This window comes from Maniola jurtina, chromosome 28, assembly GCF_905333055.1.
Source record: "Maniola jurtina chromosome 28, ilManJurt1.1, whole genome shotgun sequence".
Taxonomy (NCBI): domain Eukaryota; kingdom Metazoa; phylum Arthropoda; class Insecta; order Lepidoptera; family Nymphalidae; genus Maniola; species Maniola jurtina.
The window spans coordinates 1,602,726-1,617,603 of record NC_060056.1 but is presented as its reverse complement, the minus strand read 5'-3'; the positions used below and the strand labels follow the sequence as shown (position 1 = coordinate 1,617,603).

Genomic DNA, 14,878 nt, shown 5'->3' with positions numbered 1-14,878 from the left:
TTATTCAAAAACCACATACATATTTTACACAATTTTCTTTATAAGAAAGATGTAACTATCGGTGCGTGCGGAATCTTTAGAAATAAAATTTGTGCGTAAAACTACTCCAATATTATACACAGGAAAAAGTATCAATGTTGTCAAACTTTTTTTTAATAAATAGAATATTATGCAATGATTAATAAATTAACTACAATATCACATTTCACACTAATATTATAAAGGCGGAAGTTTAGTCTACTAACTAGACGGATTTGGCTGAGAATGGAGGTAGATTATACCATGGATTAGCACATGGAAACTTTTTATCCCGGAAAAATCAAAGAGTTCCCACGCGAACGAAGACGCGGCCATCAGCTGGTATTTTATACTAGCTGACGCCCGCGACTTCATCCGCGTGGATTTAGGTTTATTGAAATCCCGTGGGAACTCTTTGATTTTCCGGGAAAAGTAGCCTATGTGCTAATCCAGGATATTATCTATCTCCATTCCAAATTCCAGCCAAATCTGTCCAGTAGTTTTTGCGTGAAGGAGTAACAAACATACACACACACACAAACATACACACAAACTTTCGCCTTTAAAATATTAGTGTGATGTGATAGTGTGATTCTTATTTTTATTATTCGTTGTGCGTGTTAGTTTCTACAAGTCTCTAAATAAAAAAACCATATCATAAAACCCCCGAATTGCAAAGCAATAACAATTAAAACCAATATCATAAATCTTTATTACCATCATCGTCAAAACAAGTCTGAGTCTCCGCTGACGAAAAACTCAAAAAATCATTATAAAAGCTACCCCTAAGGTCCAAAGTTTGGGTCTCAGTTGAGGTCAACATATTAAATGTACTAGGGCTTGAGGAAACGCTTTCTGTACATCTAAAATTGGGTTTGGGAGAGTCGTAGAGACATAGACAAGTTTGAGTCTCTTTGATACTCAAGTCTGGTGACTGAGTCTCGGAGGTAATAGTCTCTTTATTAGATCGACTCAAACCGAACTCTAACGGTAGAGTTTGAGTCTGAATATCCGATAGCGATACTGAGTCAGAAAACATTGCATCATCCTCACTCATATTAGATTTTAACGATAATAAGTCTTCAAATACGGTTTGAGTTGACATTTCATCTTTTTTTGTATCATCCGATTTTTCAGCCTGCCAAGATGGTAGAGTTACATCATTTTTGATATGTTTTTCGAAATCTAACGTCTGAGTTGCAAAAGAACGCTTTGGACTGTCGCAGAAAAACTCCGATTTATCTAATTTATCCGATTCTGTCTTATTTTTATCGGTTTTAATCTTTTTTGTATCAACATTACTTTCTGAATTAGATTTTTCAGCTTTATCTAAATATAAATCAGTTTTATTGGAACACGTTTTTTTAATTTTAACCTTTTTTGCATCAAATCGAGTGTCTAAACCACGTTTTTCAGCTTTCCTCTCAACCATATATTGCTTATGCAATTCGGGATGCTTCCTTAACAAATGTACTAAGAAACTTTCATACGTCTTAAACGGTTTATCGCAAGCCTGACACATGAATATGGAATTACAGGTTTTCAAATGCCGTTTGAAATCAACATCATTGAAAAAGGCCAAATTGCACGCGTCACAAATTATTTTGTCTCTGTGAACTTTGAATATGTGTTGATTTAGGTATTTTCTGCCTGTGAAATGTTTTTCTGTGCCTGAGCTTATGTGATATGAACAGTTTTTTATATGGCAATAATATTTTAAATCTACATTAAAACGTTTAATTACTTTATGTTGTTTAACTAAGTGGTACATCAAATCTGTTCGTTTTAGGAATTCAGAGTTACAATAGAGGCAAGGCAGATTTATTTTTGAGTCCATGTGAGGCGCTATTATTTTTATTATGAGTTGATTTTCAGTTAACTCTGTGTGTATTGAGTTTTCTTGTGAAGTTGATGAGGAGTCTCCAAGTTTATGAAGATCGCTGGATAGTTTCTTCTGAAACAAACAATTTTGCTTACAGTCATCAACTTCATCAACCTATCGTCGCGTCGGTTCACTACTGAGTACGGGTCTACTCTTAGAATGAGAAGGGTTTAGTCAAATTTCTGCACCCTGGCCAAGGGCGGATCGGTAGAATTCACACACTTATAAGAACATTCTGGAGTACTTTCAGGCATGTAAGTTTGCTCACTATGTCTTAGCACCTGTAAGTTTTACTTGTGTAAGTAGCTTACATGATTAACTTACGATTTTACTAAAGCCGCAATTAAACCTGTAAGTTTTACTCACTTAAGGTGCACTGGACGGGTCTGCCCGCGAATTCAAATTTAATTTGGGTTTTAGCAATTTGTAAACTAATACGACAAAGTAGGCTTATGGCATTCTATTAGCGCCAATGGCATTATCATCTCCACAGGGTTATATAAAAATACTTTACTTAAGAGTTTAAAAAATTAGTCAGAGAATCAACTAATTTGTGAGTAACTCATTATTTTGACTAATTTCTTAAACTGAACACTTTCAAGTAAAGATTTTTATATAAACCTGTGAAGAAGATACTGCCATTGTCGGAATTAGAATGCCATTAGCCTACTTTGTTGTATTAGTTAACAAATTGCGAAAAACCAAATTAAATTTGAATTACGCGGACAGATCCGTGTATTGCACCTTAATAGAAATAGAGGGACAAGTGTAAATTAAAAATGTATAACACCCCTGACAAGTGAAGGTTACAGTAACTATAAAATAACTGATAACTTTCAAACGGCTGAACCGATTTTCTTGGATTATAGCTAAGAATACTCTTGACAAGCCACCTTTCAAACAAAAAAAACTAAATCCAAATTGGTTCATTAATTTAGGAGCTACGATGCCACAGATACACAGATACACACATCAAACTTATAACACCCCTCTTTTTGGGTTGGGGGTTAAAAAGCCAGTTCAATATGGTGGCATACCTCTAAAGCAGTCCTCAATAACTCATCAGCTTTCTGGCAGGTGGCTTTGAAGCTCCTACACTTGTGTATGACATCCTCGCATTGCACACAAAGCAGTAGAGACGGATTATCTGCTGTGCTGACCTGGAACAACACAGAATACTACAATTCTTAGGGTCCTGTACCTCAAAAGGAAAAACGGAACCCTTATAGGATCACTTTGTTGTCTGTCTGTCCGTTCGTCCGTCCGTCCGTCGTGTACATCAAGAAAACCTATAGGGCACTTCCCGTTGACCTAGAATCATGAAATTTGGCAGGTAGGTGTCTTATAGCACAAGTAAAGGAATAAATCTGAAAACCGTGAATTTGTTTCCGTGAAAATGCATTTCAATTTTCAAAGTAAGAAAACTATACCAAATGGGATATCATATGAAAGGACTTTAATCGTACATTCTAAAACAGATTTTTATTTATTTTTATGCATAATACTTTTTGATTTATCGTGCAAAATGTTTTAAAAATACCTGAGTACAGAACCCTCAGTGCGCGAGTCTGACTCGCACATACAGTTAAATTATGTACGGACCCTAAAAGAGTGAGGTCCGACTCTCACTTGGCTGGTTTTTTATAGCTGAAAAGAACAAACGAATGCTTTGAATATTTACCTGGACATTTGTAAGCTTATAAAATTCGTCTAATAAGCCCCATTCGACCATATTTTTCATTTCTCCAGACGTCGCTAAACATCCGCGACATATTAGAGACAGATCTATTGCACTCAAATCGTCTATATTCAATGTTGAAGACATTTTTCACTAATTCTTCTGTTGTTTTTCTTCACATTATTTATTTACATCTTATTTACATAACATACGTTTGATTGACGTTTTTGTGAATCGTCTGTGGCTGTAACTATGACTATGGTCTGTGGCGATTTATATCTGAATATTGGCAGCATTGTAATGGTAGTTCGTTCTACCCAACAACAGATGGGGCTGAAGGCAAACCAGAGTAAAGGTTAAAATCTATGGTTAAAATCGTTAATGACAAGTATCCTCTATTAATCTGTGATCTAAAGGTTCTATTTCTCTATGATCAAATTTGTAAACATTGTAAATGTAAACAAAAAAACTATCTAAAATCCACGAAAGAATAATTTTATTAAAAATACTAGTACTTAATTACTGAGTTTTATAAGTTTAGATAAGAACAGCATTAAAATATTTAGTATTCAAACGGATTTTGCAACTTATCATTGCCTGCCCAACCGGCACAATTTTTTTAGTGTATACTGTATAGTAATTCTTCAATGTAATATTTTGTTTTCTCACAGAAAACTTAAAAAAACTATAAATATGGACTAATAAAGTGATACACTTATCAACTGTGTTTGATAGTTGCTATACTTCTTCCTAAACAATTAAAGATTTGCCTATTGCGGCTTAAAGAGATCCAAATTAAAAAAAAATGGATGTTAATAAAAGCGGAGAAGGATTTGAAATTGGTCAAGATATATGTAGATTATGTTTAGCAAGGGATACACGTACTTTGTCAATCATAAACACAGTGTTACAGAATGTTTATGAGAAGATTGCTGATGTTAAAGTAAGTTTTTAGGGTTCTGTATGTCCAGAAAAAATTACCCCATAATATAGGGTCACTTCGTTATCTGTCTGTCTGTCAAGATCAGCTCATCAGCAAGATAATCAGCTCTTTTTTAGTTACTGTAACCTTCACTTGTCGGGGTTGTTATAAATTTTAAATTTACCCTTGTTTCAGCTGAACTCAATACCTAAACTACAATTAGTCTGTTACATCTGTCACGCAAGGCTTAGACAATGTTACAACTTGATACAACAAGCTGTACTGACTGAGAAACTGTTGAAAGATGCTGCGGTACATGGTATTTTGGTAAGTTAATAGAAAGATTGGAATTCACAAAAATAAGGCAACTAATAAAAATCTGCATTGGGATATCTAGAATTTTTAGTTTTTGGTGTACGTACCTCAAAAGGAAAATGGAATCCCTATAAGATCACTTTGTTGCCTGTCTGTCTGTCTGTTCGTGTCTGTCAAGAAAACCTATAGGGTACTTCCTGTAGTAAAGGGAGAAATCTGAAAACTGTGAATTTGTGGTTACATCACAAAAATTAAAAAGTGTTTAAATTTCATAGTAAGATAACTCTACCAAGTAAGGCTTTATAAAAGGGCTTTATCTGTGCATTTTAAAACAGATTTTTGTTAATTTTTATGAATAAAAGTCTTTAATTTATCATACAAAATGTCAGAAAAATACCAGAGAATGGACTTGGCCAGTTTTTTCAAAACAATAATATATTTTCTTTAATTCAGCTAAACAGCATAACTAAAAGTCAGAAATGCCTAACCACATCCTCTGTGATCAGCATAAGCCTAGACCCGAGTGTAGCGATAGAAATAAAACAGGAAGAAAAAGAAGATTATCTCAAAATAGAAGATATTAAGAATGAACAGGATTTTAATGTTCTAGAACAAGGTATTTTTATCATCATACTAGCTGATGGCCGCGACTTCGTTCGCGTGGATGTGGGTTTTTTACAATACCCGTGGGAACTCTGATTTTCCGGGATAAACACGCACACACATACACACACACACACACACACGCACACACAAACAAACTTTCTCCTTTATTATATTAGTGTGATCACAATAATATTATGTAGGTGAAATCTAACTGCAATTTGTACTGCATATTTTTCAGCATTAAAGCGCATTAAATCCGCCATTTTGTTTCTTTTTTTTTTTTAATTCTACCAAGGACACTAGCGCCATCAAGACGAATCTAACGACTTATCATTTATCAAAATCGGTTGAGCCGTTGAGTAGTTACGAGTGGGCATAGGAACGGACATACATACATACAGGTCACACACAGAACTTCCCTTATGGGCTTTGCAGCAGTCGTGTAAAAGAAACATATCAAAATAAATGTTGCCATAAATTGGTAAATGAATGAGTGACCAGTATTTTTTAATTTTAGATGGCAATTCGGAATCAGATACGGAAAATAAATCAGATTTGGAAACTCGAAACAATGAATCTCAAACTGATTCCGAAGATGATATACCACTTCGAAGTATACGGTTGAAAGTGAAAAAGAAGATCAAAATAAACAGGGACAGAATCAAGAAAACGAAAAATACTACAATTGGTAAAGGATTTTTATATGGTTCCCATATCTTCAGAGAAAAAAGGAACCCTATTAAATAGGATCACTTCATTGTTTGTCTGTCTGTCTGTCTGTCTGTCCGTCTGTCCGTCTGTACAATCTGTTAAAATTGTCTGTACGGCACACATACACACATGCATACATAGACTGCAAAAATCATAACCCTTCCTTTTGGCTTTGCTGCTGTCGGGTAAAAAATCACGTCAATCCGTTGCTCCGTTGCTGTTTGATTGAAGGACAGACCAACAAACAAACACTTTCGCATTTATAATAATATAGCTAGTGATGGATAAGTAATGAACTTAATAACTTATGTACAGTTTGTTTAAAAAGTTTTTTCTATCTTATAGAAAAGTTAGAAGCCAAAGAGCTACTGCTAGATGAGAAACAGCAAATGGCGGAACTTCTAGAACGTTCCAAATCACTCAACTACCTCAACTCTCCGTACAAATGTGATCTATGCTACAGAGGCTTTCGAGACCCCAGCGCGTACAGCAAACACAAGGATAAACACGACTTGGTAGGTATGTAGATAGTTGTGATGCTTTTTTTGACAATTTTAACAGACAACAACAATTTACATGTCCATGACAAAGACAATTATAGCAAAGTTAGTATACGCATCTGCCCATGGCACAACTTTATTTTATCGTAGATGGCGATGTCTGTCTGTCTGTCTGTCTGCTACCTTTTCACGGCCCAACAGTTTAACCGATTCAGACGAAATTTGGGACACGGTTAGCTTATGTCCCGGGGACGGACATCTGTTTGACGAAAATCAAAGAGTTCCCACGGGATTCTCAAAAACCCATCCACTTAAGCGATTTGTATGAAAGGTTCCGAGGTAGCTTGCGTCCCTGTAATTGATATAGGCAACTTTTTATCCCGTAAAATCAAACAGTTCCCACGGGATCTTTTAAAACCTAAATCCGCATGGATGAAGTCGCGGCTATCCTCTAGTACCTATGCTATATTATATTTTCAAAAAAATTAAAGGTCCCTACGAAAATTGTAATAAACTACCCGTGCAAAGCCGGAACGGGTCGCTAGTCACACTTCACACTTCACATCACACTAATATTATAAAGGCGAAAGTTTGTATGTGTGTGTGTGTATGTATGTTTGTTACTCCTTCACGCAAAAACTACAGGACAGATTTGGCTGAAATTCGGAATGGAGATAGATAATATCCTGGATTAGCACATAGGCTACTTTTTATCCCGGAAAACCAAAGAGTTCCCACGGGATTTCGAAAAACCTAAATCCACGCGGACGAAGTCGCGGGCGTCAGCTAGTTATTAATAAAACCCTTTGATTTCTAGAAAAGCGGTCGGCTCGAATGTAAAATCTGTCACCTACGATACAACACCAAACAGTCATTGAACTCTCACACCGCAGCGGCGCATTCCAGACGATTCATATGCACTATGTGTTCACACATCAGCCTTACCAAGTAAGTGAAAAAAACCAGCCAAGTGCGAGTCAGACTCGCGCGCCGAGGGTTCCGTACTCGGGAATTTTTTCCGACATTTTGCACGATAAATCAAAAACTATTATGCATAAAAATAAATAAAAATAGGTTTTAGAATGTACAAATACAGTCCTTTCATATGACACCCCACTTGTTATAGTTAGTTACTTAGTATAGTAAGGTCTTTGAAAAAAAAAAGATTCCGACGAATTGAGAACCTCCTCCTTTTTTGGAAGTCGGTTAAAAATTGAAGGCATTCCGAACCAGTGGTAAATGCTTTTGACGATTCAAAAGAACTTGTAAAAGTGTAATTGAATAAAAATAATTTGAATTTGAAAACACATTTTAATTTTTTTTTTTTAAATGATGTAACCACAAATTCACGGTTTGCGGATTTATTCCTTTACTTGTGCTATAAGACCTACCTACCTACCAAATTTCATGATTCTAGGTCAACGGGAAGCAGGTACCCTATAAGTTTTCTTGACAGACACAACGGACGGACGGACAGGCAGATAGACAGACAACAAAGTGATCCTATAAGGGTTCCGTTTTTCCTTTTGGGGTACGGAACCCTAATAATAAGAAGAAGAAGATATTTGTCTTCGTCATTTGTATTGGATTAGGTAACAGAGTTAAGTTGAATTATTATCTTTAACGCTTTTATAATATCTGATCTATCTTTCTGCTTTGTCTCAGGAATCAAGCTGTGGTCCACGAGAGATGGCATAACGGCCATCAATATCCTTGCAAGCTGTGTGATAAACGATTCATGTATGTACTAGAGAATGCCCGCGACTTCGTCCGCGTGGATTTAAGATTTTCATAGATCCCGTGGGAACTGTTTGATTTTCCGGGATAAAAAGTTGTCTATTTCGATAACAGGGACGTAAGCTACCTCAGTACCAAATTTTATACAAATCGGTTGAGTGGATGGGTCTTCAGGAATCCCGCGGGAATTCTTTGATTTTCGGGATAAAAAGTAGCCTATGTCCGTCCAAGGGATATAAGCTAAGCCTGTACCAAATTTCGTCAGAATCGGTTACACTGTTGGGCCGTGAAAAGGTAGCAGACAGACAGACAGACAGACAGACAGACACACTTTCGCATTTATAATATTAGTATATCCATACCTTTCGTACGCCTGGATTTTGGTCTTAAAAATCTTGTGGCAAGCCTTTGGTTTTCCGGAATAAAAAGTAGTTTATCTAACTCTAAGTTTCCAATTATATCCAAGCAAATTCCGTCGATTCGTCGCTTCTCTGTGGTGTGATTGAAGGACAAATCAAAAAACAAAAACAATTTCGCATTTTTAATATGGATAGTGATAGTACACATATTTTTAACCCCCGTGTATCTGTCTGTGGCATCGTAGCTCCTAAACTAATGAACCGATTTTAATTTAGTTTGTTTTGTTTGAAAGGTAACTTGATCGAGAGTATTCGAAGAAAATCAGTTGAAAGTTATCAGCTCTTTTCTAGTTTTCTTATAGAAGTTTTTGTGTCGGGGGTTTTTAAAATGTTGAGTTATTGTTTTATGAACTTTTGACAAACATACCTATTTAGTATTTACTTATTTCGCTTTGGTTCCAGTAAACCGACCAGTTATCTCTCGCACATGCGCAAAGCGCACTCTAACTTAAGTGAGCACGTGTGCCACAAATGCGGGGAAAGTTTCGCGGGCAGGCACGGTCTACTTATGCACATGAGCAAGTCACACAAACACGACGATACGGTGAGTTTGCTTACACTTGCGCAATGCGTACTTAAGTGAGCACGTGTGCCACAAATGTGGAGAAAGTTTCGCGGGCAGGCACGGTCTACTTATGCACATGAGCAAGTCACACAAACATGACGATATACGGTGAGTCAGATTACACTTGCGCAATGCGTACTTACTCAAGGAAGCACGTGTGCCACAAATGTGGGAAAGTTTCGCAGGCAGGCACGGTCTACTTATGCACATGAGCAAGTCACACAAACACGACGATAGACGATACCAGTTATGGTACCTGTCCTACAGTTGAAATAACCATATGAGCTTAATAATAAGAGGTAGTTATTTCGAAATGACAGACAGATATATCAATTTTATGTTTATTAGTATAGATAATTAACTGTGACAGACATCATTTCGTATTTATAGTACTACCAGAGGATGCCCGCGATTTCGCGTGGATTTAGGTTTTTAAAGGTCCCGTGGGAACTGTTTGATTTTCCGGGATAAAAAGTTGCCTATGTCAATTACATGGACGCAAGCCACCTCGGTACTAAATTTTATACAAATTGGTTAAGCGGATGGGTCTTTAGAAATCTCATGGGAACTGTTTGATTTTCCGGAATAAAAAGTAGCCTATGTCCGTCCCAGGGATATAAGCTAATTCTGTACCAAATTTCGTCAGAATCGGTTAAACTGTTAGACCGTGAAAAGGTAGCAGACAGACAGACACACTATCGCATTTATAATAATAACTAGAGGATGCCCGCGGCTTCGGCCGCGTGGATTTCAGTTTTTAAAATCCCATAGGGACTCTTCTTAGGGATTTTCCGGGATAAAAAGTAGCCTATGTCCTTCCCCAGGATGTATCCCATGTCTGTACCTTTCATTAAAATCGGTTAAGCGGGTCAGCCGTGAAAACGTAGCATACAGACAGACAAACACACTTTCGCATCACACTATAATATTATAAAGGCGAAAGTTTGTATGTGTGTGTGTGTGTGTGTGTGTGTGTATGTTTGTTACTCCTTCACGCAAGAACTACTGGATGGATTGGGCTGAAATTTAGAATGGAGATAGATTATACCCTGGATTAGCACATAGGCTACTTTTTATCCCGGAAAATCAAAGTTCCCACTGGATTTTTAAAAACCTACATCCACGCGAACGAAGTCGCGGGCATCAGCTAGTTTATAATATTAGTATGGATGAGGTTTTTGTTTTAATGCAGGAATCAGAAATCGTCCTGGATCCTACATCTAACAGTTACTGCAAGGAGTGTGGCATCCAGTTTCTAACACTGGATGCATACAATCTACATCTACTGTCTTCACAGAAACATAAACACGCAGTTTGGAAGGAAAACGGGTAAGTGACATAGACATTGAATTGAAAAAAACTGGCCAAGTGCGAGTCAGACTAAGTAAGTAAGTACTTACCAAGTAAGTGAAAAAAACCGGCCAAGTGACGCGCACCGAGGGTTCCGTACTCGGATATTTTTTCCAACATTTTGCACTATAAATCAAAAACTATTATCCATAAAAATAAATAAAAATCTGTTTTAGAATGTAAAAGTAAAGCCCTTTCATACGATACCCCACTTGGTATAGTTATCTTACTTTGAAAATTGAAACACGTTTTAATTTTTTTTAATGATGTAACCACAAATTCGCGGTTTTCGGATTTATTCCTGTACTTGTGCTATAAGACCTACCTACCTACCTTTCACGATTCTAGGTCAACGGGAAGTACCCTATAGGTTTTCTTGACAGACACGACAACGGACAGATAACAAAGGGTTCCAGTTTTCCTTTTGAAGTAAGGAACCCTAAAAAATTAAAATTCGTTGCTCCTTGTATGATGATAGATACATTGGATTCTCAAGTATTTATTTATGACTAGCTGATGCCCGCGACTTCGTTCGCGTGGTGTTAGATTTTTCAAAACCCCGTAGGAGTTCTTACGGGGTTTGCTTTTCCGGGATAAAAAGTAGCCTATGTGCTAATCCAGGATATTATCTATCTCCTTTTCTTTCAGCTAAATCCGTCCAGTAGTTTTTGCGTGAAGGTGTAACAAATATACACACACATACACACACTTTCGACTTTCTAATGTTAGTGTGATATTTCCAGGTCAAAATGTATAATATGCAATACTTCAATCAGTTCATACGATCATGAGAAGCATGCACGCATGCACCTTAAGGAGTTAAAGTCCAAAGTGACGGAGGACGTTGAAGCCACACCGCCCACCGTGCAAATACCTTGCACCCAGGTAAAATCATTTTTTTATTCAGATACAAGTTTTTTTTTTTGGACTTCGTCTGTGTTGGTGTTAGCTGGCGGGCGTGCTCTACCTTTTTGGAGTGTTTTTTTGTTAAAACTGACTGGAAAGCGCTCTAAGGGGGTGCCGTGCGTGTGTCGGCGAGCGCCGGCACAGACGGGGTCCATACTTGTATAGTTTAACTAACTTGTTACAAATAACTACAAACTTGACATTGGCTAATCTTTGTAAAGCCAGACGAGAGAGAAAAAAAGATTTTTTTTTTTTTCAAAAAATTAGCCTTGCTAATCATGACTAACACTCCCCTTTCTCCTCCAATTAAGCGTAAAGCTTGTGCTAGGAGTGGGTACGGTAATAGTGCAACGGGTAGGTTTGAACCGCCGACCTTTCGGAATTCAGTCCGCTCCTCAACCGTTTAGCTATCGAGGCTCTAACTAGTAAGTTCTTGACTGCAATCTCACCTGGTGGTAAGTGATGATGCAGTTTAAGATGGTTGCGGACTAAACTGAAAGGGGTATGTTAGTTTTCATTAAACCCATACTCCTTTGGTTTCTACACACCATCGTATCAGAACGCTACCGATGCAGCGTTGTCGGCAGGTTGGTAACTAGCCACGGCCGAAGCCTCCCAGCGACCACAACGTAACAAATTAAAGAAAAAACTTCTACTTATTGTTTCAGTGCAACAAGACCTTTACAAGTAGATCCAAACTGCATATGCATGTCAAACGCATGCATTTAGGACAGAGGTACAACAGGAACGTCGTCTGTGAAGTATGCGGAAAGCATTGTACGGTAAGTGTCATTTTCACTTCAATTGCTTTTATATATGGCATAATATTGTATATCAAATCTTTGAAAAGAGCAACCGCCGAATTTCTTGTTGGTTCTTCTCGGTAGGAAAGGCATTCCGAACCAGTGGTAGATGCTTTTGACGATTCAACAGAACTTGTAAAAGTCTAATTGAATAAAAATATTTTGAACTAGCGACCCGCCCCAGCTTCGCACGGGTGGACATTTATTTTTTCTATTTTCCGGGATAAAAATATAGCCATACGGATTCGGAAGAATCCCTCTAAGTAATGGTAAAAGAAATTTTGAAATCGGTCCAGTAGTTTTTGAGCCTATTCAATACAAACATATAAAAATACAAAAGTTTCCTCTTTATAATATTAGTATAGACCAGCTGATGCCCGCAGCTTCGCCCGCGTGGATTGGTCAGATCCCCTGCAGCATCAACATTGAGGAGTTGGACTCCAAATTTTTTATGAAACAATGTCGCAAAGTTCCTCTATCGATTAAAAAAGAAATGACGCAAATCGGTTCAGAAATCTCGGAGATTTGGGTGTACATAGGTAGAAAAACACAACTCCCTTTTTTAAAGTCGGTTAAAAAAGTAGCCTATGTTACTCCCTGGTCAATTCTCTACTTGTCTGTGAAAATCCCGTCAAAATCAGTTCAGCCGTTCCCAAGATTAGCCTTTTCAAACAGACAGACAGACAGACAAAAATTTTAAAAACGTGTGATTCAGTTATAGTATCGTTCAAATAACCATATGACCTTAATATGCGGTAGTTATTTCGAAATTACAGACAGACACTCCAATTTTATTTATTAGTATAGATTTTGAATATGTTTCCAGTCCAACGCGACGCTCCGCTACCACCAACGCTTGCACACGGGCGAGAAGCCCTATTCTTGCTCTCTGTGTGTGGCGCGCTTTACTAGCCGCGAGCACTGGCGGCTGCACCAGCGCGTCCACTCCGGGGAGCGCCCCTACAGCTGCGGCGTTTGTGGACACCGCTTCGCGCAGAAGCCTGCCCTCAACAGACACTACATAGTACGTACTACTTCGTTGACATCAACCCATACACTCCACAGGCGGACGCAGGTGTCTTGTAAGGACTCCCACACGCCATCGTCTTGAATAGAATAGAATATACATTTTTATTCAAGTAAACTTTTACAAGTGCTTTTGAATCGTCAAAATAATTTACCACTGGTTCGGAATGCCGTTCCTACCGAGAAGAACCAGCTAGAAACTCTGCGGTTGCGCGTTTTCAATTGTTCAGTTTACAATAATATTCCGTACTATACAAGCAAGTGAAGACCCGCGCATTGCTGGAGCGAGTCAAATCCATGCTTTTTTATCATTTAGGAGCATAATTTTGATGGATTTTTTAAACTTTTAACTTGTAAAGGCAAGTCTAATAGTGACTGTGGAATTTTACTGTAAAATTTCATGGACTTTAGTTGAGTAATATTCAAATGAAATTGGAACTACGTTTGTATGGAGCGAGTGACGGAGAGACCCCTCTTAATTACTGTTATTTTGTCTGCTTATGCGTTTACAAAATAATTCGCGCTCCTACGCTCGCAGATCATAAACACCTTGTTGATTAATTTTGACTTTTTGACGTTTTGGAATTTCGTAACATTTTAACAAGCATTACTTTTAACATTTCTATTGCCCCTTTTGATTTTTAAATATGTAGTTATTTTACACGTGATTATTTTCGCGATTTCGACTACAGTGGACCCCCGGTAATCCGGCTCCTGTCTAATCCGGCACCCCCTGTAATCCGACATGTCTGTTACATTGCGACATGTACTATTATTGGATATTTTTGACAATCTTCTTATTTTAATATGTACATTTGTATGTACATAATTATTTCCTAATGTAAAGTTATTATTTTTGTAAGTTCTATAGTATTAATGACGTTAATATTGTTTAATTTACTAAATTTGATATACATAATGAAGTACTTCAGAGTAAATATATACATATAACATATAGAATCTTATCATTGGATCTGTAATTTGTCGGATTACAAGGTACTCTTTTGTAAACATTTCCGGACTATAGGGGGTCTTAGGCAGTACTCTATAATTCGACAAATTCGATAGTCCGACACTGGCCTGCAAAATGTTTGTCGGATTACCGGGGGTCCACTGCATTCGACATTTACTATTTTCAATGACGTCATGATTTTCACTTTTTTTTTTCATTTTACCATGTCATTTTCACATGTCGTCATTTTCACTTTACGGAAATTCATTTTCGCTTTTTATCATATATTTACTCATTCCAGGTACACACGGGGGCGAAGCCCTACGAATGCCACCTGTGCAACAAAACGTTCACACAATCCGCGTCCATGAAGAAACACATACAGAGGGTGCATCTTCGACAGCCGCCGAATAGGAAGAAAGATGGCGACCAACACATTGAAAAAACTAATTTAGCAGCTTTATAATAAAGTAATAATATTAATATTT

At 37.4% G+C, this 14,878-nt stretch overlaps 2 protein-coding genes across 5 annotated transcripts; one reads left to right on the top strand and one right to left on the bottom strand.

Annotated features, from left to right (window-relative positions):
* Window positions 1–511: 511 nt before the first annotated feature.
* On the bottom strand, window positions 512–3,802 carry LOC123879689. Of its 3 annotated transcripts, none has more exons than XM_045927566.1 (3): window positions 3,577–3,802; window positions 2,938–3,055; window positions 512–1,972 (listed from the first exon to the last, which is right to left on the bottom strand). In XM_045927566.1, exons 1-3 carry the CDS (start codon window positions 3,723–3,725, stop codon window positions 719–721), a joined length of 1,521 nt encoding a protein of 506 aa, XP_045783522.1. In that variant the 5' UTR covers window positions 3,726–3,802; the 3' UTR covers window positions 512–718. The 3 variants fall into 3 exon arrangements, with proteins under 3 accessions (XP_045783522.1, XP_045783521.1, XP_045783523.1); XM_045927565.1 differs by having other exon boundaries at window positions 2,938–3,060; window positions 3,582–3,802; XM_045927567.1 differs by having other exon boundaries at window positions 512–1,969; window positions 2,938–3,060; window positions 3,582–3,802.
* A 198-nt stretch (window positions 3,803–4,000) lies between these two features.
* LOC123879680 (zinc finger protein 345-like) lies at window positions 4,001–14,878 on the top strand. 2 transcript variants are annotated; one of them, XM_045927551.1, is made up of 13 exons: window positions 4,001–4,521; window positions 4,696–4,821; window positions 5,263–5,431; window positions 5,939–6,109; window positions 6,478–6,647; window positions 7,450–7,580; window positions 8,298–8,372; window positions 9,191–9,332; window positions 10,546–10,682; window positions 11,447–11,588; window positions 12,278–12,391; window positions 13,239–13,436; window positions 14,692–14,878. In XM_045927551.1, exons 1-13 carry the CDS (start codon window positions 4,384–4,386, stop codon window positions 14,854–14,856), a joined length of 1,878 nt encoding a protein of 625 aa, XP_045783507.1. In that variant the 5' UTR covers window positions 4,001–4,383; the 3' UTR covers window positions 14,857–14,878. The 2 variants fall into 2 exon arrangements, with proteins under 2 accessions (XP_045783507.1, XP_045783506.1); XM_045927550.1 differs by having other exon boundaries at window positions 4,696–4,827; window positions 5,269–5,431.